This window comes from Phallusia mammillata, chromosome 2, assembly GCF_965637545.1.
Source record: "Phallusia mammillata chromosome 2, kaPhaMamm4.hap1.1, whole genome shotgun sequence".
In the NCBI taxonomy this organism is placed as follows: Eukaryota; Metazoa; Chordata; class Ascidiacea; order Phlebobranchia; family Ascidiidae; genus Phallusia; species Phallusia mammillata.
The window spans coordinates 8,428,290-8,446,197 of NC_137253.1; the positions used below are offsets into that span (position 1 = coordinate 8,428,290).

The window sequence follows — 17,908 nt, forward strand, 5'->3', positions numbered from 1 at the left end:
AATAAAACTACAATTGCCAATAGAGCTCTATAAACTTAATGTTTCTGTTTTGAAAATAAAAGATTACACCGGCGCTGATTGCCCGTCGCTCTTCTTGAGTATATTTTTCCTATATGTGCGACAACATTTACATTACAGTCTAAAAAAAGGATAATTGGCAAATTTATGTACAAAGAGTAAACCTTGGTTAATCCGACCCATTTGGACCAACATTTTTGTTCGGATTAGGTGAAGATTTGGATTAACCGATGTCGATAAGCCTTACCACATTACAAATCATTTGTACCTCAAGTTTTGTCCGAATTAGGCGAAGATCCGGGTTAACCAAGGTTTGCTGTATCTATAACTATATAAATGCACACAAACAAAGAGAGGCGTACAATTTCGAGTATGTCATATTTGCAATGCTCTCAAAAACGTACTTTCGGGAGGGATCATTTTGTAAAGAATATTATACCTTTTGTTTCTTTTCAGCCGGTTCTCCTTGTGACAGAGCTGGAGATTTGGACGAATTGGGACGTTTTGATCCAGTTGCTTCTACAAATGTTTTGTGTACGATGTGTTACAACAAATGTGGGTTTTAAAATTAGTTTCAACTACATATAAAACAATGTGCATTAATGCCGACCTAACCTGTACCTTGAACATGTACGTTTTTAAATGTTATTAGCCCGCTATGCAGCAAAAGCCATTGTCTAAAGTTAAAACATGAATCATGCAGGAACATTATGAAAACATCCACTAGGGATAGGCCGAGTCGAGCCAGAACCCGAGTACTCGGTACCGAGCATCGCTATTTTTGATGCTCGGTGCTCGGCCAAACAGAACATTTGCAGTTTTTGACCTACCCTAACATCTAACATAGTCCTATACATCCTATAGGTGAGTTTTGCATTATAAATACATTTCACTACAGACGTTACAAAATTCTATATTGTTAACATTGGTGTAATATTCTATGGCAGTATTCAAGACGTTTTCAATCCAGCTACAAAATTTAATTTCTAGTTGCTATGTCAGTTGGTTGTAGTTTATTTTACCGGAGCTGTCTTGTTGGCTTGTGACGGCTGCAGCTAATGCGGCAGTGCGACGTGTCCTTATGTGAGTGGTTGACAGTGATACCGGGTCAGTACCTTCACTGGCTGATGGAGTTTTGCCCGAATTTGAAACTGCTGGACTCGGTGTACGGTCTTTGGGTTTCTGGAAAATGCAAACGTCATCAAAAATACTACATTGATCTTAATATGAGGTAGAGTTTAACGGAGTAGTTCTCATCCGGGTCCCTCGGCCTCCCATATCTTTATTCCCTAACACTATTTCCATATTGAGGTTAACCACGATTACAGTTTGTTGTTTATACTCCATTCGACTTGTTTAAAGCGCAAATTCGTACCGAATTTCAACATAAGTTTGCCATATACATTTCTTGCAGGGGGGCACAGATCGTACATTGTTATTTAAAGGGGGCCGTGAGGCCCAAATTATACTTTTAGGGGGCCACGGTCCATGAAAGGTTAAGAACCACTGGTTTAGCGCAACAAATGAGTGGCTGGTTAAAAAAGATTCATATCGTTAAAATGAGTTTTCCGTAATGTTAACAATCGTCCAACATTTTTACATAGCAAATGAGGAGATTTTTAAATCACCTGTTTCTTATCGTCGCCTATAGCTAGATCGTCGGATTTTTCAGTCTTAACTTTTTCCTCCACCATCGGAGATTCTGTGTTCTTTCTGTCATCTTCATCTGTGGCAGGAATGTCAGGAGATTGGGCATGATGTCTTGTTCGGCGAGCTTCACTCGTCTGAAAACAAAGTGAAGAAAAACTATTATTAGTGATACAAATAAGTGCGGAATTCTATGAACATCTTGTACGTGCGTGATTCGTAAAATCCAGCTGTCTAAAACCATGGGAGTAAGTGTTTTGAAACAAAATCATATAAAAAAACATTTATATTTTTTAAACTCGTTAAGAAATTCTTGAAAATAATTTCTGTTTCCAAAAGTTTTTGACCGAAAATAGTTAGTTTTTATTTGTTGCATTTTATTAACAATGCGTTCTAAAAAGACACAATAAAAAATAGGGTGCTTTTACTGAAAATTGAATATAGTGCAATTCTGGACATGACAACTTCCTCATAATTTAGATTTTTATCTTACCTTAAATCCACCAAACATATGTGACCACATGTTACAACTGCAGAACTAACCTTTTTTCTTTTGCTTTCTGATATCAGCTGGTCAAGGCCATGTTTCTTCTTATAGTTGTGATAGAAATTTTTCACTTTTTGTTCAGTTTTGTTTGGCACCATTCGTGCTACAGCAGAGAAATCACGTCCATGTTTTGCGAATCCTAAAAAGTAAGAAAAACCTTAAAATTGATTGTTTATTTTGCATCAAAAACTATTGTTATTTAGCCCTTATATGACATGAATTGTTTTTTTGTTTGCACTCTTAATGGTCTACAAAGTAGTGCAATTATTATGGCAAAGTCCGCTTTTTCATAGATGCCACACTGCATATCATTACATTATGGTTTAAAATTTTGGTTTGTTTAATTCACATGTATATATTTCTAAACGTTTCTACAAAAAAGCATATGTCATTACCTTCTTTTACAAGCGTTATTTCATCCTCAGTCCAATTCATAGTTTGCTTGCGAGCTCCTGAGATTGAAGAATTGTTCATAAAATTGATTCTATTATACATTAAAACTTGAGTCACTTACTGGTCATGCGTGGAGATGGAGGTTTGTCAATTCTAACTTCTTCTGGTTCATTTTCACTTTCTTTTTTGATATCATCCTTGTTCCTACAAAAAATATGCACAAAAAACATCTAATAGGGTGTTTTTCCAAGTCCTACTCTTTCTGTATGCCCAAGTAACTGGCATTTTCTGGTGACATGTAGTTTTACTACTACAACTATAAACAGCTTATTTTATGTTGTAGGTTATATTAGGATCCTACTTTCAATTGGTGTTTATCGCATATTTGTTTGAGCGAACAACGCACATAAAGAGTCCGAACACTTATTAAGGTGTTTAGTGAAGTGAAGTTGTACAACGTAAATCACACAGATAATTCAAATTTGACGCAAAAGTGGCCCTTTCAAATTTGACCTGTTTTTTTGCAAGAAACAGAATACATGCTTGCTACGAGAAGTACAGTTGAGCTGATGTTAGACAGTAATTTAACTATGCACCACATATGCCGCTGAATATACTTGTTATTTTCATGTGGTAATGACTTGTGCCAACATTTTTCTGAGTAATAATTGTTTGTGTCAATAGACATCAATAGTAAACATAAAGTAGACAGATTTGTGCATGTAGGCTGGCTTTTAAGTCTATTGAATGATAAACTACTGAATTCAATGTAACAGCTTAGTACTCCAATATAAAGACCCGAATCAATTGGCTTGCCACACAAAATCACCTCCAGTGCCAACCTTGCTGCTCTAGATCCTTATTTAAATAGAATTTACCAAAAAGTAAGTACAAATGGTACTAACAAGCAAGTACATATTTTTTGCAGGCATTCAAAGATCCTGCGAGAAAAGCAAAACCAGCAATAATTTTCAAACATTTTACTTACGTTTTGTCGACAGAGTCTTTGGCTGAGTTGGGCTGTGGAGCAAAATTTGCCTGCACAAAAAAACAACATCATCTGTTACAGCACCTATACTGTTACCAAACCTATGAGTGAAATATAAAACCGTTAATTACGTGGTGTTTGCCAGACTTCAGCTTCTTAGGTTTCAATGTCTGCTTCCTAACAAGGGCTTTGTAGTTGTTGGTCTTCTTGGTTAGATAGTAGTAGAGGATACAGTCGGCAACGCTCTGAAATTAACAGTCCATTGGTATGTCAATCAAAACCATATTTCGCCAAGGAGTTATGAGTAAAAAGTCATTGTGGAAAATCGAACCATATTATTGTCACAATTTTTAGAAACGTTATTCCAAGAAATACACAAAAGACCTTTTAGAACAAACAATTGTTTGAGAAATCGTCCTCAAAAATAATTAAACAATTTATTGGCAAGAAGTTAATTGAAAAGTCAGTGCGGTAAAAATCGCACCCCTTTATGTCAAAAATTTTTAGGGATGTTATTTCAAGAAATATATATATACATACACAAAAAAACTACACAATATAAACAAGCTCATTTTAAGAATCTTTTTTTATTTGGTTGGCACTTAATATGACATTTTTTACCTGTACATACAATTTACTAAAATTGACTTTTAAAATACAAGCTTCTCTTATTTATAGAACTATCAAAATCTCACTACTGAACTTTGGTAATCAATTTTCGAGTTCATTTCAGTATATTTCTGAACAGTAAATCAGTAAGTGATGCTTGCCTTCCAACAAAAACATGCAATGTAGCATAAAGAAACATATGTAATCTGCCTCACATTAAACACCATTTAGTGAGAGATGTTACCTTTTTCTCAATGAACGAAGCAATGTGGTGGAAACTCTTGGGATGCTGTACAAACTTATCCTTGAAAATTGCTTTTTCCTGATCTGACCAGGCATCCAGTTGTTGACTTTCCTGAAAAACAAAAATACAAAAGATGTCAGTGCCAAAAAATGTGTAAACCATTCTGTTTAGAACCAAAACTGTAAGCTTTCTGTTTGGTCTGGGACATGCTATTGTTAAGTATGAGTAATTAGAACAGCAAGGCTGCAGGATTTGCATGCTACACTACATAAAGCCAAAACCAGATCTAAACTGTGAAATAGGATTTGGTTTTTGTTGCATTTGCAAACTTTGTCACTTAACTTGTCTTTGTTTTGTAAAGTTACAAACACTTGCAATGAATATGTAATTTAAACACATGAGTAGACATGCATTTTATTTAACTGCTGAGGTGAGAATCATTAACACAGTTTATTAACAATGTCTGGGCAGTTTGCTTTAAAATAAATTCTTTAATCTGAGGTAAAACGCAACAATCAACAGCTCAAAATGCCATATTCTACAAACTGTCCAAACGTTTTTTCTTCTAATTTAAAATTTCACAAAATTTTGAAAAACATGTATGATGTAACAAAGAAATTTTAATGCCTAAAATAAAAATGCTACCCCTTTTCAGACACTTTTTTTGAAACACATTCACAAAACAATGTTTTTAGTCGAAAACCAAGCATCTATTTCGAACCAAATTGGCAGCAGTCATTATAAACAAGAGTTTAGTTCAAACTCATGATGAAATACCAACCTTAAATTCTTTAAATGGTTCCCCTATAAATCCATTGTTGTTGATAAACTGGATTCTTCTTTGTTCTGTGTCAAGCAGCATAGGTGGAACCACAGCTAACTGTCTCATATGTTGAAGTTGGTTCTCCTAAAACAGCAAACTTGTAATGCTCAGTTGCATTGGGAAACACAAAATAATGTCAGAATCCCATGACTATGTTACAATACACAATCAGAGAAGATATTTGATAATTTTGACAAACATGAATTCATAACCGGGATCAGCCCTTGATGCCAACCATCGATCAAGGCACACTTATATATGAATCAAAGAACGCCAAATCCAGTGGAGGCATTAAACCATTCCCATATTACGACCAGTGGGCTGAAAATGTCTAGTCTGCTGTTAAATTGGATACAATACCTTCAATAGATTTGGCATACTATGACTATTAAATCATTTACATGGTCGATCTCGGACTGAGTTTAAGTCGATCGCGAGGGTTGCAGAAATTATTTAAAATAGTTGCTTTGTAATGCGTTGCTGTACATAAATGACTTTATTGTGTGAATTAATCATAAGGATATGTTAATAAGTTCATAAGTAGGCACTTTGTTACGTTACAATAGTAATAGTTGCAGTAGCAATTGTTATTTTGTTCTGGTACTCCCTATGTCTTTGCTAATTTGTATTGGAATGGTAGATCTCGAGAGTTGGACTACCTCAAAAGTCGATTTTGAGTCAAAAAAGGTTGGGCACCCCTGATTTACATTAATTGCTACTAAAATTCATATTTTTAGAGTGAATATATTTAATTATGGATCAATTGTGGTAAAAACTTACAGTGCAAACACTTTACGCATCTATGGATAATGTGTGCACAATTTAAAAAAAAACTAAAAGGGTGGCTCAGCACATATTGCCATTGCACATACACTATAGCATATTTTGAAACATTAATATATTTCCTACACTTATTTATATTGGGTCCCATATTAGCCATCGTCTTTTATAGCCTTAGTTGTTTCTGCAAGCAGAAACTCATGGGTCCCCTACACAAGCAAAGTTGTAAATAATGCATTTTGCAAAAAAAACTATGAAAAATTTTGGTGCTATCTGTTTAAACAAGGCGATAAAAAGTCTGCAGACATAATCATGCTATATGAGGTACAACTATTCAAGTCACATTCAATTCAGCAATTGTTTGCAAAATTTAACCATTGCACTGTCAATATTTTTTGCAATTCAGACTTTGTTTAAAAAATTAACCGTTTTTAGGGGGCCAGCTGGGTAAATATTGGGGCTACAGGGTGAAACACAACAGTCGACACCTAATTATGGCAAAATGAACAAACTGTCAAAATTTCATCCAATTCAGACATTGTTTAAAAATCACCCTTTTTGGGGGGCTGGTGGGGTAAATATTGGGGCTGCAGGGTGAAACACAACAATCGACACCTAATTATGGCACAAAGAACAAACTGTCAAAATTTTAACCAATTTGGACATTATTTAAAATTTTACCCATTTTAGGGGGCTGGTGGGGTAAATATTGGGGGTGCAGGGTGAAACACAACAATTGACACCTTATTATGGCACAAAGAACAAACTGTCCAAATTTCATCCAATTCGGACATTGTTTAAAATTTTACCCATTTTAGGGGGCTGGTGGGGTAAATATTGGGGCTGCAGGGTGAAACACAACAATCGACACCTAATTATGGCACAAAGAACAAACTGTCCAAATTTCATCCAATTCGGACATTGTTTAAAATTTTACCCATTTTAGGGGGCTGGTGGGGTAAATATTGGTGCTGCAGGGTGAAACACAACAATCGACACCTAATTATGGCACAAAGAACAAACTGTCCAAATTTCATCCAATTCGGACATTGTTTACAATTTTACCCATTTTAGGGGGCTGGTGGGGTAAATACTGGGGTGATTAAGTCAAACAAACCAAAAGGCACATCTACATAACCATATCTTCAATCTGTGAAAGTTTCATCCAAATCCAACAAAGATTTGTTGCCAAAAGTGCATGGACAAACTTCACAGCGGAAAAAAGAAAAAAAAAAAGAAAAAAAAGCGTCCCCTTCAGGGAAGGGGACCCATAATAACTACTTATTCTTTCCCAAGATGTGGGAACAACAGAAAAAAAGTGCGCAGTACTACCTATGGTACATTAGTAATCGAATGCACTTTGCTATGGAACCAAACAACAATTGCTTGTGTTGGTAAATAGCAAACCTGTTCATTTAAGCCATCAACAATTTCTGCTAAATCTGCTTCACTCCTGCATGTGTCTCCACGTGTGCCGACCCGATCTATGCGTTCCTGTTGCTCACGCTGTTTGCGAACTTCAGGAAAGAGTTTTTCGAAAAAATCACGAGACTTTGCCTCTTTTGCTCTGTAGAAAACGAAACACAATGAAACTAGAAAGGTGGTTTTCTGATATACTTCCATTGTATATATTCTATATGATATTTACAAATTTACTATACACATCATTTGATCTACATATATGATTGTTTTTGCAAGCAAAAACAGATGGGTCCCCACACGCGCGTTTGTGCGGATTTAACGTCCTGGTTATTTTTAGATTCTTAAGAAAAAACTTAACCAACTTTAGCAATAACCCAGCTTCAAAAGTTTTGTCTGTATTCTTTTTGCATCATTATTGTCATATAATTACAAAAAAAAACAGTACATAAGAACGGGAAAAATACTTCTAATTTAATCTCATGCTTTGACCTTGATATTGTCGTTCAAGGTCAGTTTTTAACACAATTTTCCACAACTGAAAATGTGCTTGATACTTAATAAAATGACATAGCATAGCTGCGCAAAAACAGCTGATTTCTAATCACCGAAACGACTGTCTCGTAAAACGTCTGTCCGGACGTCAAGCTGAGCAATCCCGCTGCATTCACCCACCTTAATCGTAAACAAGTGAATTACTCCCTTGAGAGTTGAGACTTCTATCTGACTGACAGTGTACACATATTATGGGCTGTAAAAGTAACTATTTGGCCGATTAAGGCAAAATTTTAAGTACTGAACGAATAACCTACTGCAAACAATTGTTTAACATTTCAGCACATTAGAGCTTGTATTTTTGGCCTAAAACTTATTATTTGGGGGTTTAAGGGGTAAAATGGGTGAATCCAATAAAAAGTCAAAAATTTTTTTAGAATACCTTACATTGCACCAACCAACAAACCATGAAACTCTCAGATTATGTACTTTAGTCAGTACAGCCATTTTTAATTTTTTTTTTGGGGGGGGGGGGTGGGGCCTGTGGGTGAACCACTGGGTCGTTTGGGGTCAAACTTCAGGGGGATCAATTTTGGATTATTAACTAACATTTGTGTAAATTTTATTAAATTTGGAGCACTCTTTCTTGACCAAACGCGTTTAACAAACCAGCGTTAGACAGAAAAAAAGAAAAAAAATACGGACAAAAACAACATGTGTCCCCTTCATAGAAGGGGACCCATAATAAGTGGACAATAATATTTTTCTAGTTCTGATGACACAATTTGTGGTTCAAATCTATTCTATAAAGTTCACACAATTTTTAGGCATTTGCTTTGATGGCTGATTTTTGCTTGTTTTTGGTAACTGGGCACAAATGAAAGTAAATTTACACTTTGATCAGTTCAAACATTTCTTCTTACTTTCTTTTAGGATTTGATTCAATTTCTTCTGATTTCTGTTGCCAAGTGTCCATGAGTTGGTCGTATCTCGTGCACAAATACCTCTCACGAATATTTTGCAATTTCATCCGATTTTGAAAGTATGTAAGAAGTTTGGGTCTCATTTCCTCATTCCTGTCATAAAAATGAACAATGAGCTACTAAAATAGACAAAATACAGCGAATGTGTTGGAATAAAATACAGATACATGAAGTTAGTAAGATTATGCAATTAACTTGCGAATTTTTTAACTATCGGCTTTGATTGTAATTGACAATCCATATGCAACTAAACAGAATATGTGATTAACTGGCATGTGATTATTTCCATTATAAAACTGCAATGACACAAAAACAAGTTTTGTCCAAACGTTTCTACAGCCCTAACAATATAAACACAGATTATCTTAATATAAACACAGACCATCTTAAACTATTACACAGTTACTTTCGGTAAGTTCAGAATACCAGCTCTTTAAAACAAATTTGGACTTTTTGGTCAAAACTACTTGGAATTGTTTGAACAACAACAACAACAAACAATAATTTCAATGAACTTGCTTCTCTAGATTCTTCTGGTAGACATCAGTATCGGATGGTTGGTTGTAAAGTGGCATCTCGTACTTTTTGCACAATCCGTCCAAAACTGCTTTGGCTGCTTCTGCCTTTTTCTGAAAATGACATTTTTGAAAATATACTAATCAATTTCTACATGTGGTTATGTGCTGTAAGGGTAATTTATGAAGATCAAAGTCGACAAGACTGAGACTTGCACACTAAAGCACATTATTAAAATTTCAAAATATTTTTCGTTATTAAAAAGGTTGGTCTTTGAAAGTTGCCTCATAAATTGAAATTCGAATGTTATAAATCGCAATGATGGCAAAAACCTAAGCCCAGTTTTCCTCGACATTTTGCATTTGACTTCTCCACCAAATATCGGACATTAGTTACACACTGTCATGTTATAGCGCACACAACCCTTCATGGAAAGCTTTTGTTCTTGTTCTTGTGTAATTATTTTTCAGCATATCCCGCTGCGCTTATGCATTTTCGCTTGTGTGCTCGCAATATACCATTCATTGCTCTGAAGAAGCCCTACCGTTTTGGTGGGCGAATGTCAGCAAATATACAAGTTCTCAAAACAACAACTAGTATTTTGTTTAGCATTACACCAGTTGAACGACAAATTTGTTAAAAAAATCTATTAAAAAATAGCCAAAATGGGCATTAAAAACAACTTGCTATATTGTTAAAAACACTACAGCAAATGCTCATGCCATTATCACTGATACGAGGTTACATCAGTCATACCCGTTTACAAACACTTTATGATCACATAAAAGTATTGGTAAAAAAGTGCAAACCAGTAAATCATATTTGCTTTTCAGTTTCCCACTGGAAAAGCTAAACACACTAAACCAGTGGTTCTCAAACTTTTTTATTGTCGGGGCCAAATGTAGTTTTTCAAAAGTGTAAGGAGCCGCATAAAGAAAATGCAGGATAACAGCAAACAACAAGAATCTGAATAGAAAGCTCCCTAATTCTGACTTATGAGACACAAAACAATAAACAATTACCTTTGTACGTAATCATTCACGGCATTAGATTGGTTGGGTTGAATAATGATAGTGTTTAAATATGCTGCATTTAATGTAAACTTTTTCAAATGGTGAATTTCGAAACATCAATAGTTTTTGTGGTAATTATTAATCTCAAATGATTTTCTAAAGGTCTGGTAAGGGCCGCAATATAAGCAGTTGGGAGCCGCATGTGACCCAAAGAGCTGCTGTTTGAGAACCACTGCACTACGCCGTTAGAAATTCTATGAAGGGCTACTACTTACTCTGTTTTCAGAGTAGATAACCTGCCACAAATCCCTATGTTTTGGTTCAACTCGCTGTGGAGATAATTCAGCTTTCTCAGGTTCTGGAGGCTTCATTGCCGATTCCTCAAGGTGAGTCTTCTTTTTCTGCAGTCGAGTAATTTCTGTCTCAACCTAAAATAGTGGGTTTAATTCTTATTAAGTTTATACTTTCGATCTTCTACTTACATTACGTTATCTAGTTTTTTAGATACACATAGCAATACTAGATATACTACCTTAAACAAGAAATAAACCCTGAACACTAAATAGATGACTAAAACAATTCCATGTTTAGAGTTTAAGTATTTGAAAGTTTTCCAAAAATATTTAGTTAAGTGTCAAAACTGGCCATTTTTAAGCCATAGTCCAGGGGTCGGGAACCAGTTTTTTATGTTGTGTGCAAATTTACTTGTTACGTCAAAAACGGTAATAACTTCACATGACAATATTTTTTGTGTATAATTGTGGTTAGTACCAGTTAATTTAAATAGCAATCAGAGATAGACAGACTCTTGCAAGGGTTTTTTAACTAACATCTTGCAATGTAGTAAAATCAAGAAACTGTCCATTAAATAACACATCATATTTTTATTCCTGTACACAATTTTAGCAGTATATATTTTTTACCAGTGTCAGCCATAGTTTTTATAATGGTTCCGACTTTCGTCCTTATCTGCATTTTTCGCTTGCGTCATAGATTGTGCGTACTTTACGTTTTTGTTGCTGTGTGTTTTGACTGTGTTAACAGTAGTCCCAATACAAACTTACTGTCAGCAGCTTTTTTACTACTCTTGTTAGTGCTTTGCAGTTATACTTGCATACAATTCTTTAGCACTGTATGTTTTTAGATACTGATGATGCCCTTTACTGATGAAACTGATAAAATGAAATATATATATATATATATACAGTTGTAGAAACACAAAAAAAACGGTGGATGATTTCAGACTTTTCAAATTTGTCGGCATGTAGTAGTTAAATATATTGTAGTAGTTAAATATTTACTTGAACTCGCAAATCATAGACATTTGACCGACCTTTGATATTTCTCTGTCTACTTTGTCCATGGCTTGTACCAAATCTTCTTTAGATTTCTGCTCCACCACATTTGGCCCATGAAGTGAAGAATGGTCCGATTTCACAGATGAAACTAAACAATGTAAAATATTATGACTCACAAAAAAAGATTGTACCATACTACCATAATTGAATGTGAAGCAGTAATTTGTATTTTTTATTAAATAATGAAGATAAAATTAAACTAACACCAAGCAAATGACTAAAAATGAAAATTGCAAGAGTAAACCTAAACACAAAGTAAAAACACAAAAATAAAACTATTTTTGAAAGAAAAAATCAAAAGAAGGGAATTTTGTACCACTAGACTGCCTCATTAGAGAGCTGGATTGAGGCTGAGCAGTGGATGGTTCTGCCGACCCTGAATGATGTTGAGGTAATTTCGATCCAAGCTCCTGTTTTACTGTCACGGGTGCTTCCTGTAGCCAAAACACACGCATGTTGTAACAAGAAATGTATTATTAAGTTAGCTTAAATCGATAAGTAAACTGCCGACAATGCACACTGTTTTGACCTATACAATCTCAGCAGGTCAAAAATAGGCCGATGCACTGTCTGAACCTTACTTATTTTTAGAGATACCTCAATGGAGCAAGAACCGGAGTATTTGCCATTGAGCATCACAACTTTGAATGCTTGTTGCTCAGTCGGGCAAAAAACCATGGCTCTTTAACTTAACGTTGGCTGAAATCTCTTGTTAAATTGAACTATGACAGAAAGGCTGAATTAATTGAGATAGGTGTTCACTGAATAATGACAGGCAAAATCAATGCATACCTTTTTGATTTCTGGATGTGTTTGCAAAACAGGAATAACTTGTGGAGCAGAACCGACTGAATGTCTTGGATGAGATTGATGATCTTTCTGTACAACAAAAAATGCAACAAATTATAACTTTTATCTATGATCCCTTACTACGAAGCTGACATATGCAGCATACTCGGGAGGCAACGGTGCTTGTGATTCAACTTTCAGCGGTTTCTCCACTGAGCCTGTGTAGCTCAGTTGGTAGAGCGTGAGTCCCGGAAAGACTCCTGTCGTGGGTTAGAATCCCACCGCAGGCTAGATTTTTCTGTGCTTTGCCATATGGGAATGCTTGGGAGACCAGCTGATTCTGTATAACACCTTTAATAGGCCTGGCTCACTATGTTTTGTCTATGTATTCACAAAGACAGGTGTAAATGAGAAACAACATTTATACTTTTTTAATAGACACAAAAGTCAAGCCAAAATGTTGTGACAAAATAGATTTCTGAAATCGATACCGTTGCAACATAAACAATTTGTGCTAATCTTACCGGCAGTTGGTTATGTGATGGGACATGTTGTGTGTATGGTGAATGTGCAGAACCTGAAGGCCTTTCCACTGGTCTTGGTAAACTGCCTTGCGACGCAGGAAGTGACATTCGACGGGGTGGCGCATTGATGCCATAGGAAAATCCCAAAGCTGCAAAATATAGCATACAACACATGACAAAAACACTTCAGTCAGAAATTTAAATTATTTCAGAGGTATTGAAAGTAAATCACAGAATATCCTTGCAGGAAGAAGTCTTGTTATTTTACAAAGAAAATGCCATAGAAGCAATACAACAATTCATTACTGCAAATTAAAACAAATATCAGAAAACATTTTATAAACCCAAATACAACTATATGGCATAATTTTAAACTGTGACATAATAAACAAATATGTATGCAATTGGTTCCAACATGTTTTGTGGGTTATAATCAAGCAATAGAAGTCAAGAGAGGACAATAAGTCAAGAGAGGACCATAAAAGAACTTTGCTACATATATAATACAGTCACAGAATAGATGTGAATTAAAAAAAAACACCCAGCACATGCATCTTACATACACCACTGACTGGCTAATTACCATGCGCATCCGATGAACTTCCGCTGGTAACAGATCCTAAACCATCTCTATCTCTCTCGCCAGAAATCCTGATGTCTTGAAGTAAAGAAACGCGATGAGTAGAAGGACGTTTGGCCTGGTACGAACTCGATGCATGTGATGAGGATTGCTGCATTGATGGGACCATTGGAATTTGGGGTCTTGGCAGACTGCCAGGAATTAGTGATGTATTTGGACGAGGATCAAAATGCATGGCAAGGTATGGTTGGGGAATGGCACCATGTTGTGGGATGTATGGAACCATCAAAGGGGTACTGACTATCGGTGGGGCTGGATGTCGAACATTTGAAGATCTGAAAGCAAAACAGATTTGAAGCTTGGTAGAATTTTAACACATTTTCTAATCATTGAATAATGGGAGAGTTCTCATACTTTTTTACACATTTTTTATAGACCATTACACTCAAATCACCCTAGAAACAGTTAAAACAACATATATAGATACATAGCAGCACTAAGTGCAGTGGTGGGATTGAGCCGGTTCGCACCGGTTCTATAAAACTGTCTCACAAAATTTTATGAGATCAGTGAACCGGTGAGCATTACTGGTTACTGTCAATGGACTTTTTGTAACAGAACGGGCTGAAAAATATGACTTTTGTGATAGAACCGGTTGACAAAAAAATCGAATCCCACCACTGACTAAGTGTAATTGATTTAAAAGTGCATTTTTCAAATCTTTACTTTTATTGAACAAGTGCTGACAGTAAAATATTAACCAAATATAAAAAAGGGAAAAAAGTATTCCAATTCCAAGCAGCATGTGATGTGACAAATAGGGTTCCTCTATTTCTCGACTTTTTCGTTTCTCGAGAAACGAGAAATTAAAAATTCATTTCTCGAGAATCTCGAGAGTCTCGAAATTTTTATTTAAGGTGATTTTCTAACAAAAACAAAAAAAAATTCCGATTGTACGTTTTTTAGCTTTTAGTAGTGATTGCAGGTAGTGATTCGCTGGCAAACCAGTAAAACCTAAGCGACTGTTGGTCCGAGTTTTAGATATAACACAACTAAGCGTGACTGCTGCTTAGGAATGGTGAAAGTTTGCCGCCAACGTACATCAAAAATCGCTGTTTCGTTAGCAAAATAAGACAGTAATGTGTCCAGTGCGCTCGAAGGGCGAGTTGAAACGAAAAATACACGTAATAAGAGGTGTCGCATATACTTTTTGTTTGCAATACGTGACGTAATTTTTCTCGAGAATTTTTTATTTATTTCTCGAGTATCGAGACTCGATTTTTCCGAGATTTCTCGAGAAATTCTCGAGAAGGAGCTCTAGTGACAAACCTTTGTGACAGATGTTCATCTGCACGACTTGTTGAATACTGCTGAGGTCTCGTAGTTTGCCAAGGCTGCTTCATTTGTATTTAGGTCTAACCTAACTATAGTTAGTATACTGCATGAAAAGGTACAAAAATATATGCTCCATTGCTCGGATCGTATATGTTCTGAAATCTGACTTCTAGTTTTCAGACCTTGCGATGCCACCAGAAAAATGCATAAATTTTACTTTCATGGACAGCAAAATTACAAAAACCAAAAAAGAACATAACAAAACTAAAGGAAACAATAAAACAACAAGAAAAGAGAACAAAAATACTTTTAGTTCTTGCAACAAAATGTTTTCTTTTTCCGCTGTGTATGACGTCAGAAAATGGATGAGGCAAAAGTAAAGTAAAAAAACGAATGAGAGAACAGCAAAAACGTCATAAAACAATAAAAAAAATTACGTCAAATTTCAGAGCATTATTTCATTCAACGCGAACTTATTTTGCATTACGTGAAGAAAATTGAAAATATGTGGGTTACTTTTATTTACTGGTATTGAATGTAGGCCTACTCTATGTATTTACTATGATCAGAAAAGCCGCATATTTAAAGAAATCGACTCTGGCGTATGGAAAGGCCAAACAAACACAAAGCAAGCAAAATCTCGCTTACATCTGGTCCTGCTCATTGTTCAAAATATTTAACTTTTTAAGATCAACAATGGAGTGTGGTTTTTAGCAAAAGAACACGTTCTTTGTTATTTCTTCTGCGTAGCTCACTGCAAACACACTTCTGATGTTGGTTTGTGTGTGCAATGATATGAATCAGCGGTGAAAAACTGGGCATTTCATACTCGCCTGAAAACAGGGCACAGAAGAATAAAAAGTGAAGTCATTTAAGCGACATTGAATGGGTTATGCAAAGTTGTAAAGTCATGCGTTAGCAAAGAGCTAATTGTTTCAGTACTGCATGCCAGTTTTAGAGGCACGGTAGTTCCTTATTTAAGCGAAGCGGAAGGACAGGATGGTCAGCTTTAAACCTATGTAAATTTTCGTAATTTACAAACCATTTTAAGTATTTTGTTGCTAATTAGAGGTATACAAGGTGAAAAAGTTTTGCGTGGTATGTCTTCAGCAAAGTGGATCAAAAAATATGTGTTCAAAACTTTAGACGTTGGACGCAGTTTAGTTTTATTAGAGACAGATGCAAACCTTTATTAGAACAACCGAATCTTCGAGGATTGAAAATATCCGGCGAATAATTTGGTTAATTTGCTTTTGCAAGGGGGATTAAAGTACGACCGCCATGGGTTTTCGCGAAACTCTTTAAAGCAAGCAATTGACCCTTGACAGCCTTTCAAGTGCAGCGTGACGACAACTCGTATACATCGCATTCTTGCTAGGAAAGTCTTTCGGTGGGGGCCAGGTAGGCTAACTTCAGCACCCCAAATTGTATTGCCGAACATGGGGTAAAGCTGTTTTCAGAAAGGCTATCTCTGTAATCTGATATATTACTGGGACGCTGTTATAGAATAAGGTACTTGTAAAAACAGAAGGGGTCTGTTGTCAGTTGCGGTTACTAATGTAAATGAATTGTATCTCTGCAAACAGGCGCGCTATTTTAGCAAAGTATATAGTAAACGCTCTTTGTGTAATTAGGTATCACAAAAAAGTGAAGATTGAAATTGCAAACAGACGTAAAATGGGCACATTTAATGCTGGTTGCTAACCGAGCTTTAATTGTTCCTTACCATTGACAAAGTATATTAGATCACATAATACCCTATGTTTTATGGTATTTTTATGTTAGTTTATATTAGTGTACATACTTTACACAAGAAATTTCCAGATTGGAAATGACAAAATTCACCTGATACAAGACCTTCACGTACAAGTACTGGCAATATTTTGATTGAAAGGTTCAAATTAACAACGTTTTCAAGCGCGTTAGCGTTCTGATCATTATTTTAAAGACAATGGAGTCGAATGTAATATAGCACTACAGTAACTTTGCTCCACGCGTAATTCAATGATCGATCCAGCACAATAACGTCAGAACCAGCAAGGTTTCTAAGCACATAGAGGTATTAGTTTGTTATTATTCGCTAACAATGGGGCTTAACGTCAGTCCCACTTGACTAGCCTGTCTAAAACACACATCTACTGTGTACAGGACGTTGTAAAATCAAATGCAAGGGTGGTAAATGTGTTGTTTAGATCAGGTTGAGACTTTAGCATTGCCTAATTAAGGAAATAGATTGCGGTTCAATTTAGCCAAGTTGGGCACTAAATGAGCTATTCAATAGAGATGCAAAGACACCAGCATTTTTTTACCAGCAATTTACGAAAAGATGTTACATAACTATTTAAGTATGCAATGTGTGCTCTGTTAGCAACTTGAAGGCATTGTAGTGATGAAGTGAAACTTGCTTGCGCACATTACCCTATCAGTGCATAGTAGCTTAAACCGCCAAGCACGCAAGAGCTGGGATGTTGTTTACAAAAGATTTACGTCAAAAGGTTTTGTCGCTTTAAGTGACCCATTCTTCGAGCCTCGGAACAAATTGTAATCCAAGTGTCAAATGTTTAATATTTTCAATAAAACTTGCGATCATTAACAAAATACAAAGTTAATCATATTTTCAAGAAAATAGTAGGGCGATTTAATGTTGCTGTGACAACGACTTTAGAATTGTCGGGTATAAAGTAATAAACACATATATTCGTTATGTGACGAGACACTATGCGAAATATATTCTCGTCTCTTTTTGCTGTGTCATGCTAATAAGCGTACGTCGGCACAAAAGTCTTCAAGACATTTAAACCTATACCGGGCGTATTTTCATTTGTGCAATATTTTTATGCGAAATAA

General features: G+C 35.7%; 1 protein-coding gene and 1 non-coding gene across 3 annotated transcripts in view; one reads left to right on the plus strand and one right to left on the minus strand.

Moving 5' to 3' along the window:
- Positions 1–15,296, minus strand: part of LOC145214188 (uncharacterized) — a 39,241-nt gene extending 23,945 nt beyond the window's left edge. For both annotated transcript variants that reach the window (XM_080082677.1, XM_080082676.1), the window contains exons 1-20: positions 15,056–15,296; positions 13,730–14,061; positions 13,147–13,295; positions 12,626–12,712; positions 12,150–12,267; positions 11,809–11,921; positions 10,751–10,903; positions 9,466–9,575; positions 8,887–9,039; positions 7,457–7,616; positions 5,228–5,353; positions 4,447–4,557; positions 3,725–3,838; positions 3,594–3,643; positions 2,727–2,809; positions 2,608–2,664; positions 2,209–2,351; positions 1,647–1,802; positions 1,041–1,200; positions 458–537 (exon numbers count right to left, since the gene is read on the minus strand). In XM_080082677.1, coding sequence (XP_079938803.1) covers positions 458–537; positions 1,041–1,200; positions 1,647–1,802; positions 2,209–2,351; positions 2,608–2,664; positions 2,727–2,809; positions 3,594–3,643; positions 3,725–3,838; positions 4,447–4,557; positions 5,228–5,353; positions 7,457–7,616; positions 8,887–9,039; positions 9,466–9,575; positions 10,751–10,903; positions 11,809–11,921; positions 12,150–12,267; positions 12,626–12,712; positions 13,147–13,295; positions 13,730–14,061; positions 15,056–15,129 — 2,529 coding nt within the window. In that variant the 5' untranslated portion in view covers positions 15,130–15,296. The remainder of the gene's footprint in view (positions 1–457; positions 538–1,040; positions 1,201–1,646; positions 1,803–2,208; positions 2,352–2,607; positions 2,665–2,726; positions 2,810–3,593; positions 3,644–3,724; positions 3,839–4,446; positions 4,558–5,227; positions 5,354–7,456; positions 7,617–8,886; positions 9,040–9,465; positions 9,576–10,750; positions 10,904–11,808; positions 11,922–12,149; positions 12,268–12,625; positions 12,713–13,146; positions 13,296–13,729; positions 14,062–15,055) is intronic.
- Trnas-gga (transfer RNA serine (anticodon GGA)) lies at positions 12,839–12,912 on the plus strand. Its single transcript has one exon. It is a non-coding gene; the product is annotated as a tRNA-Ser (tRNA).
- Positions 15,297–17,908: the final 2,612 nt, after the last annotated feature.